Source organism: Carcharhinus amblyrhynchos, unplaced genomic scaffold (assembly GCF_965287045.1).
Source record: "Carcharhinus amblyrhynchos unplaced genomic scaffold, sCarAmb.v2.hapA scaffold_606, whole genome shotgun sequence".
In the NCBI taxonomy this organism is placed as follows: domain Eukaryota; kingdom Metazoa; phylum Chordata; class Chondrichthyes; order Carcharhiniformes; family Carcharhinidae; genus Carcharhinus; species Carcharhinus amblyrhynchos.
The window spans coordinates 5,001-15,000 of record NW_027650346.1 but is presented as its reverse complement, the minus strand read 5'-3'; the positions used below and the strand labels follow the sequence as shown (position 1 = coordinate 15,000).

Sequence of the window (10,000 nt, the reverse complement as noted above, 5' to 3'; positions counted from 1 at the left end):
TCCCACACACACTGACTCTCACTGGAGTACGGGTCCCACACACACTGACTCTCACTGGGGTACGGGTCCCACACACACTGACTCTCACTGGGGTACGGGTCCCACACACACTGACTCTCACTGGGGTACGGGTCCCACACACACTGACTCTCACTGGGGTACGGGTCCCACACACACTGACTCTCACTGGGGTACGGGTCCCACACACACTGACTCTCACTGGGGTACGGGTCCCACACACACTGACTCGCACTGGGGTACGGGTCCCACACACACTGACTCTCACTGGGGTACGGGTCCCACACACACTGACTCTCACTGGGGTACGGGTCCCACACACACTGACTCTCACTGGGGTACGGGTCCCACACACACTGACTCTCACTGGGGTACGGGTCCCACACACACTGACTCTCACTGGGGTACAGGTTCCCACTCACCGAGACACCGGAATGGGACAACAATGTGGATGTGCCCATTGCATCTCCTCTTTCCTTTCTTGCACCAATTCTCAATTTTGACTGGCTGACTGGATTCCATCACTCCCGTCACTTGCAGCTCAGGGTAAACCTGCAAAGAGACAACTCAGTTCAGAGAGAGATTCCTGCTCTGCCCAAGACCGCAAGGAAATACAAAAGGTGGTGAATGTAGCCCAACCCATCACACAAACCAGCCTCCCATCCATTGACTCTGTCTACACTTCCCGCTGTCTTGGGGAAAAGCAGCCGGTATAATTAAGGATCCCACACACTCCGGACATTCTCTCTTCCACCTTCTTCCATCAGGAGAAAGATACAAGAGTCTGAGGTCCTGTACCAACTGACTCGAGAACAGCTTCTTCCCTGCTGCTGTCAGACTTTTGAATGGACCTACCTCGCATTAAGCTGATCTTTCTCTACACCCTCGCTGTGACTGTAACACTACATTCTGCACCCTCTCCTTTCCTTCTCTATGAATGGTATGCTTTGTATAGTGTGCAAGAAACAATACTTTTCACTGTATCCCAATACATGTGACAATAATAAATCAAATCAAATCTATACTGTCCCCATCAAACACTCCCAGGACAGGGACAGCACGGGGTTAGATACAGAGTAAAGCTCCCTCTACACTGTCCCCATCAAACACTCCCAGGACAGGGACAGCACGGGGTTAGATACAGAGTAAAGCTCCCTCTACACTGTCCCCCATCAAACACTCCCAGGACAGGTACAGCACGGGGTTAGATACAGAGTAAAGCTCCCTCTACACTGTCCCCATCAAACACTCCCAGGACAGGTACAGCATGGGGTTAGATACAGAGTAAAGCTCCCTCTACACTGTCCCCCCATCAAACACTCCCAGGACAGGTACAGCACGGGGTTAGATACAGAGTAAAGCTCCCTCTACACTGACCCCCCATCAAACACTCCCAGGACAGGTACAGCACGGGGTTAGATACAGAGTAAAGCTCCCTCTACACTGTCCCCCATCAAACACTCCCAGGACAGGTACAGCACGGGGTTAGATACAGAGTAAAGCTCCCTCTACACTGTCCCCCCATCAAACACTCCCAGGACAGGGACAGCACGGGGTTAGATACAGAGTAAAGTTCCCTCTACACTGTCCCCATCAAACACTCCCAGGACAGGTACAGCACGGGGTTAGATACAGAGTAAAGCTCCCTCTACACTGTCCCCATCAAACACTCCCAGGACAGGTACAGCACAGGGTTAGATACAGAGTAAAGCTCCCTCTACACTGTCCCCCATCAAACACTCCCAGGACAGGTACAGCACGGGGTTAGATACAGAGTAAAGCTCCCTCTACACTGTCCCCCCATCAAACACTCCCAGGACAGGTACAGCACGGGGTTAGATACAGAGTAAAGCTCCCTCTACACTGTCCCCATCAAACACTCCCAGGACAGGTACAGCATGGGGTTAGATACAGAGTAAAGCTCCCTCTACACTGTCCCCCCATCAAACACTCCCAGGACAGGTACAGCACGGGGTTAGATACAGAGTAAAGCTCCCTCTACACTGACCCCCCATCAAACACTCCCAGGACAGGTACAGCACGGGGTTAGATACAGAGTAAAGCTCCCTCTACACTGTCCCCCCATCAAACACTCCCAGGACAGGTACAGCACGGGGTTAGATACAGAGTAAAGCTCCCTCTACACTGTCCCCATCAAACACTCCCAGGACAGGTACAGCACGGGGTTAGATACGTTGTAGGGAATTGGGTACCTTTGTACAGTAGGTGAGTATTTCATCCTTTGTTCCGAGGCAGCTCTGAGTTCCAGATGGATCCGGCTCCCATTTCCCGCTCTGGATATCCATGAACATGTTGAGTTTCCCACAGAACATCGCGACCTGTGGTTCTGCCATTCGAACTCCGGAATCGCCATTGGATGCAAGGGCCTGACCAGGGAACGGAAGGCATTATATTTCAATCCCCCTCCCCCAGTTCACCCCTTCCCCCATCGCCCTGTTCCCCCCCCCTTTGCCCCCTACCCTCTCCCCCATTGCCCTCCCTCCCCCGTCCATCACCCTCCCCCCATCCCCCTCTCCCTCATTCCCACTCTCTCCCCTACTCCCTCACTCCCCCTTTCCCCCATCCCCCTCTCCCTCACTTCTCCTCTACCCCCATTTGCCTTCGCCCTCAGTCCCCCCTCCCTCACTACCCCCTCTCCCTCCCCCTCCCCATTATCTTCACACCCCCCTCTCTCACTCGCCCCCCACTCCCTCACTCCTCCTCTCTGCCTTACACACCCCTCTCCCACACCCCCCTCCCCATCCCTCTCACTCCCCCTCCCCCTCCCAACCCCCTCAATCCCCCCTCCCCGTCCCCTTCACTCCTCCCCTCCCCGTCCCCCTCACTACGTCCCCCACCCCCCATCCCCTCACTCCCCCCCGTCCCCCTCACTCCCCCCCTCCCCGTCACTCCCCCCCTCCCCGTCCCCCTCACTCCCACCATCCCCTCACTCCCCCCCCTCCCCGTCCCCCTCACTCCCCCCCTCCCCGTCCCCCTCACTCCCCCCCTCCCCCTCACTCCCCCCCTCCCCGTCCCCCTCACTCCTCCCCTCCCCGTCCCCCTCACGACCCCCCCACCCCCCATCCCCTCACTCCCCCCCGTCCCCCTCACTCCCCCCCTCCCCGTCACTCCCCCCCCTCCACGTCCCCCTCACTCCCCCCATCCCCTCACTCCCCCCCCCCCGTCCCCCTCACTCCTCCCCTCCCCGTCCCCCTCACGACCCCCCCACCCCCCATCCCCTCACTGCCCCCCCTCCCCCTCACTCCACCCCCCATCCCCTCACTGCCCTCCTCCCTCGCGCTGTGCAGGCCTGCACCCATGGGTGTGTCAGCGGCTGGGTGGGGTACTCGAGTCTCACACTGACTCGGTTTTGGGTGGTGACTCAGACGTCGAGAAAGCCCCGTCTGAAACTGAACCCCTTCACCACAAACCCCAACAGGGACAGAGTCAGACTGGGAGCAGCAGCTCAGCCAATACACACAGCACCCCCTCACACACCAGCTGTGTCCCTGCCCCCCCCCCTCTCTCTCTCTCTGTGTTTCCCTCAATAACCATATTTTCTGAGGGGTACACTATCGTCCTGTGTCACCCAATGGTGAGAGGTTGGGGGAGAGAGAGGGGAGGGAGTGAGGGAGGGGCAGGGGGAGGGGAGTGAGGGAGGGTGAGGGCAGAGGGTTGTGAGGGGAGGGTGAGGTGAGGGGACAGGGATAATGAGGGGGGAGGAACAGGGAGGGGAGGGTGAGGGAGGAGGGACAGGGAGGGGAGGGTGAGGGGGTGGAGGGAGAGGGAGGGGAGGGTGGGGGGCGGAGGGACAGGGAGGGGAGGGTGGGGGGCGGAGGGACAGGGAGGGGAGGGTGGGGGGCGGAGGGACAGGGAGGGGAGGGTGGGGGGCGGAGGGACAGGGAGGGGAGGGTGGGAGGTGGTGAGGGGGAAAGGAGAGGGAGGATGAGGGTCGGGGAGGGGGAGTGGGAAGGTGATGGGGAGGATGAGGGAGAGGCTGGGAAGGGGGAGGGGGTGGCGTACAACCATGGAGGTTTACAGCACGGAAACAGGCCCTTCGGCCCAACTTCTCCTTGCCGCCCTTTTTGTTAAACCCCTAAGCTAATCCCAATTGCCCATATTTGCCCCATATCCCTCTATACCCACCGTACCCATGTAACTATCGAAACGCTTTATAAAAGATAAAATTGTACCCGCCTCTACTACTGCCTCTGGCAGCTCGTTCCAGACACTCACCACCCTCTGGACCCTTTTGTATCTCTCCCCTCTCACCTTAAACCTCTGCCCTCTAGTTTTAGACTCCCCTACCTTTGGGAAAAGATATTGACTATCTCGCTGATCTGTGCCCCTCATTATTTTATAGACCTCTATAAGATCACCCCTCAGCCTCCTACACTCCAGAGAAAAAAGTCCCAGTCTATCCAGCCTCTCCTTATAACTCAATCCATCAAGTCCCGGTAACATCCTAGTAAATCTTTCCTGCACTCTTTCTAGTTTAATAATATCCTTTCTATAATAGGGTGACCAGAACTGTACACAGTATTCCAAGTGTGGCCTTACCAGTGTCTTGTACAACTTCAACAAGACGTCCCAACTCCTGTATTCAATGTTCTGACCGATGAAACCAAGCATGCCGAATGCCTTCTTCACCACTCTGTCCACCTGTGACCCCACTTTCAAGGAGCTATGATCCTGTACCCCTAGATCTCTTTGTTCTGTAACTCCCCCCAACACCCTACCATTAACTGAGTAAGTCCTGCCCTGGTTCAATCGACCAAAATGCATCACCTCGCATTTATCTAAATTAAACTCCATCTGCCATTCGTCAGCCCACTGGCCCAATTGATCAAGATCCTGTTGCAATTGGAGATAACTTTCTTCACTGTCCACTATGCCACCAATCTTGGTGTCATCTACAAACTTACTAACCCTGTCTCCTATATTCTCATCCAAATCATTAATATAAATGACAAATAACAGTGGGCCCAGCACTGATCCCTGAGGCTGGTCACAGGCCTCCAGTTCAAAAAACAACTCTCTACAACCATCCTCTGGCTTCTGTCTAGAAGCCAATTTTGTCTCCATTTAGATCCCTCACCCTGGATCCCGTGAGATTTAACCTTATGCAACAACCTACCATGCGGTACCTTGTCAAAGGCCTTGCTAAAGTCCATGTAGACAACATTAACTGCACTGCCCTCATCTACCTTCTTGGTTACCCCTTCAAAAAACTCCATTAAATTTGTGAGACATGATTTTCCACTCACAAAGCCATGCTGACTGTCCCTAATCAGTCCTTGTGTCTCTAAATGCCTGTAGATCCTGTCTCTCAAAATACCTTCCAACAATTTACCCACCACAGATGTGAGGCTCACTGGCCTGTAGTTCCCAGACTTTTCCCTGCAGCCCTTTTTAAACAAAGGGTGTGTATGACAGTGTGTGCTGTAATACAGGGTGTGTATTACAGTGTGTGCTGTAATACAGGGTGTGTATTACAGTGTGTGCTGTAATACAGGGTGTGTATTACAGTGTGTGCTGTAATACAGGGTGTGTATTACAGTGTGTGCTGTAATACAGGGTGTGTATTACAGTGTGTGCTGTAATACAGGGTGTGTATTACAGTGTGTGCTGTATTACAGGGTGTGTATTACAGTGTGTGCTGTAATACAGGGTGTGTATTACAGTGTGTGCTGTAATACAGGGTGTGTATTACAGTGTGTGCTGTAATACAGGGTGTGTATTACAGAGTGTGCTGTATTACAGGGTGTGTATTACAGTGTGTGCTGTAATACAGGGTATGTATTACAGTGTGTGCTGTATTACAGGGTGTGTATTACAGTGTGTGTTGTATTACAGGGTGTGTACTACAGTGCGTGCTGTCATAAAGGGTGTGTATGACAGTGTGTGCTGTTAAATGGTGTGTGTATTACAGTGTGTGCTGTAATACAGGGTGTGTATTACAGTGTGTGCTGTATTACAGTGTGTGCTGTAATACAGGGTGTGTATGACAGTGTGTGCTGTAATACAGGGTGTGTATTACAGGGTGTGTATTACAGTATGTGCTGTATTACAGGGTGTGTATTACAGTGTGTGCTGTAATACAGGGTGTGTATGACAGTGTGTGCTGTATTACAGGGTGTGTATACAGGGTGTGTATTACAGTGTGTGCTGTATTACAGGGTGTGTATACAGGGTGTGTATTACAGTGTGTGCTGTATTACAGGGTGTGTATACAGGGTGTGTATTACAGTGTGTGCTGTAATACAGGGTGTGTATACAGGGTGTGTATTACAGTGTGTGCTGTAAGATTACACACAGAGGGTTGGAATGTCCTTATTGCGGGGTTGGGGTTCCAGGTTGCGATGCAGAGGGACGGTGATTGATGGGACGCAGACTCCAACACTCCGACTGTTTCCCAGCTCCCGCACCCAATTCCAAACCCGGAATATTCCGGAGCAGCTGCTGCGGCAGGAAAAATCCTCTGGGAAATGTTTCCATAGCGACAAACGAGCTGAGTCAACACTGCTGGGATCAGTTACTATAGCAACGCTCAGCGGATCATTAACAGCAGCAGATCACAGAGAGATCCCACACTGACAGTGCGGCACTCCCTCAGCACTGACCCTCTGACAGTGCGGGACTCCCTCAGCACTGACCCTCTGACAGTGCGGCACTCCCTCAGCACTGACCCTCTGACAGTGCGGCACTCCCTCAGCACTGACCCTCTGACAGTGCGGCACTCCCTCAGCACTGACCCTCTGACAGTGCGGCACTCCCTCAGTACTGACCCTCTGACAGTGCGGCACTCCCTCAGCACTGACCCTCTGACAGTGCGGCGCTCCCTCAGCACTGACCCTCTGACAGTGCAGCACTCCCTCAGCACTGACCCTCTGACAGTGCGGCGCTCCCTCAGCACTGACCCTCTGACAGTGCGGCGCTCCCTCAGCACCGACCCTCTGACAGTGCGGCACTCCCTCAGCACTGACCCACTGACAGTGCGGCACTCCCTCAGCACTGACCCACTGACAGTGCGGCGCTCCCTCAGCACTGACCCTCTTACAGTGCGGCACTCCCTCAGCACTGACCCTCTGGCAGTGCGGCGCTCCCTCAGCACTGACCCTCTGACAGTGCGGCGCTCCCTCAGCACTGACCCTCTTACAGTGCGGCGCTCCCTCAGCACTGACCCTCTTACAGTGCGGCACTCCCTCAGCACTGACCCTCTGACAGTGCGGCGCTCCCTCAGCACTGACCCTCTTACAGTGCGGCACTCCCTCAGCACTGACCCTCTGACAGTGCGGCACTCCCTCAGCACTGACCCTCTGACAGTGCGGCGCTCCCTCAGCACTGACCCTCTGACAGTGCGGCGCTCCCTCAGCACTGACCCTCTGACAGTGCGGCGCTCCCTCAGTACTGACCCTCTGACAGTGCGGCACTCCCTCAGCACTGACCCTCTGACAGTGCGGCGCTCCCTCAGCACTGACCCTCTTACAGTGCGGCGCTCCCTCAGCACTGACCCTCTTACAGTGCGGCACTCCCTCAGCACTGACCCTCTGACAGTGCGGCGCTCCCTCAGCACTGACCCTCTGACAGTGCGGCACTCCCTCAGCACTGACCCTCTGACAGTGCGGCGCTCCCTCAGCACTGACCCTCTGACAGTGCGGCGCTCCCTCAGCACTGACCCTCTGACAGTGCGGCGCTCCCTCAGTACTGACCCTCTGACAGTGCGGCACTCCCTCAGCACTGACCCTCTGACAGTGCGGCGCTCCCTCAGCACTGACCCTCTTACAGTGCGGCGCTCCCTCAGCACTGACCCTCTTACAGTGCGGCACTCCCTCAGCACTGACCCTCTGACAGTGCAGCGCTCCCTCAGCACTGACCCTCTGACAGTGCGGCACTCCCTCAGCACTGACCCTCTGACAGTGCGGCGCTCCCTCAGCACTGACCCTCTGACAGTGCGGCGCTCCCTCAGCACTGACCCTCTGACAGTGCGGCGCTCCCTCAGTACTGACCCTCTGACAGTGCGGCACTCCCTCAGTCCTGAGTGAGCCAGGAGTGTATGATCCGGGTTTCGAGACACTGATGTGATGTTGGAACTTGCTAACCTGGGTCTGCGTTGAAAATCCCAGTCTGTCATTGCCCTGTGGGTTTGACTTTGGGTGGGAGAGCCAGAGAGAGAGGGAGAGGGAATATCGGCTGCAGGGTTCAACAGGGTAGATTCAGGAAGAATGTTCCTGATGGTGGGGAGAGTCCAGAACTAGGGGTCAGAGTTTGAGGATAAGGGGTAAACCTTTTAGAACTGAGGGGAGGAGAAATTTCTTCACCCAGAGGGTGGGGAATGTGTGGAATTCACTCCCACAGAAAGTAGCTGAGGAGAAAACGCTGTGAGATTTCAGGAAGAAATTAGATTTCACTCTTGGGGCGAAAGGGATCGAGGGATATGGGGGGGAGGGGGGATCAGGATATTGGATTTGATGATCAGCCATGATCGTAATGAATGGTGCAGCAGGCTGGAAGGGCCAAATGGCCTCCTCCTGCTTCTTGAATCGATCTAACATAAGAACGTAAGAAATAGGAGCAGGAGTAGGCCATCTAGCCCTTCAAGCCTGCCCCGCCATTCAATAAGATCATGGCTGATCTGTCGTGGCTCAGTTCCACATTCCCGCCCTCTCCCCATAACCCTTAATCCCCTCTCTTATCAAAAACCCATCAACCCGTGTCTTAAAAATATTTAGCGAGGTAGCCTCCACCACTTCAACGGGCAGAGAATTCCAGAGATTCACCACCCTTTGAGTGAAGAAGTTCCTCCTCAACTCCGTTCTAAACCGCCCCCCCTTTATCTTGAGGCTGTGCCCTCTAGTCCTACTGTCCTTTCTAAGCGGGAAGAATCTCTCCACCTCTATCCTATCCATCCCATTCATCATCTTATACGTCTCTATAAGATCCCCCCTCATCCTTCTAAACTCTAACGAGTACAGACCCAACTGGATCTGTGTTTCGAACCACATGTAGGGGCTGGATGAGGTTACAGAGATAGGGAGGGGTGTAGGGGCTGGAGGGGGTTACAGAGATAGGGAGGGGGTGTAGGGGCTGGAGGAGGTTACAGGGATAGAGAGGGGGTGTAGGGGCTGGAGGGGGTTACAGAGATAGGGAGGGGGTGTAGGGGCTGGAGGGGGTTACAGAGATAGGGAGGGGGTGTAGGGGCTGGAGGAGGTTACAGAGATAGGGAGGGGGTGTAGGGGCTGGAGGAGGTTACAGGGATAGGGGAGGGGGTGTAGGGGCTGGAGGAGGTTACAGGGATAGGGAGGGGGTGTAGGGGCTGGAGGAGGTTACAGGGATAGGGAGGGGGTGTAGGGGCTGGAGGGGGTTACAGAGATAGGGAGGGAGGTGTAGGGGCTGGAGGAGGTTACAGAGATAGGGAGGGGGTGTAGGGGCTGGAGGAGGTTACAGAGATAGGGAGGGGGTGTCGGGGCTGGAGGAGGTTACAGGGATAGGGAGGGGTGTAGGGGCTGGAGGAGGTTAGAGTCGGGATGAGCTGTTTGTCAGTGAGGGTGGGCTAGTTGAGTGTGGAGTTGTTGGAGGAGTGGAGGTCAGAGTGGAGGAGGGGAGTATCTATCTGAGTGTGAGAGGTTCAGAGGCAGAGTGTGTGTGAGGAGGAATATTCTAGAAGAATGAGGTAATTGCTGTCTCTGAGTCTGATCGATTCGACATCCTCTTCACCTCAGTGTCTCTCCCTCCTCGGGGAGGTCCCTCATTCCCCCTCAATCCCCCCTCAATCTCCTCGGCAGCTTCAGTTGCGGGGGGTTTAACCCCCTGCTGACTGCCAACCCTCCCCAATACATGCCCCCCCAACCCATCCCCCACCCCACCCCCCAACTCACCCCCACCCCCGCCCCACCCCCCAACTCACCCCCATCCCCCGCCCCACCCCCCAACTCACCCCCACCCCCGCCCCACCCCCCAACTCACCCCCACCCCCGCCCCA

The 10,000-nt window shown here is 55.5% G+C and overlaps 1 protein-coding gene across 3 annotated transcripts in view; it reads right to left on the bottom strand.

The window, feature by feature from the left end:
• LOC145339680 (amyloid beta precursor like protein 2-like) overlaps positions 1–10,000 on the bottom strand; it is a 35,890-nt gene that overhangs the window by 22,596 nt on the left and 3,294 nt on the right. For all 3 annotated transcript variants that reach the window (XM_080184192.1, XM_080184193.1, XM_080184194.1), the window contains exons 2-3: positions 2,232–2,405; positions 441–570 (exon numbers count right to left, since the gene is read on the bottom strand). In XM_080184192.1, the coding sequence (XP_080040318.1) occupies positions 441–570; positions 2,232–2,405 (304 nt within the window). The remainder of the gene's footprint in view (positions 1–440; positions 571–2,231; positions 2,406–10,000) is intronic.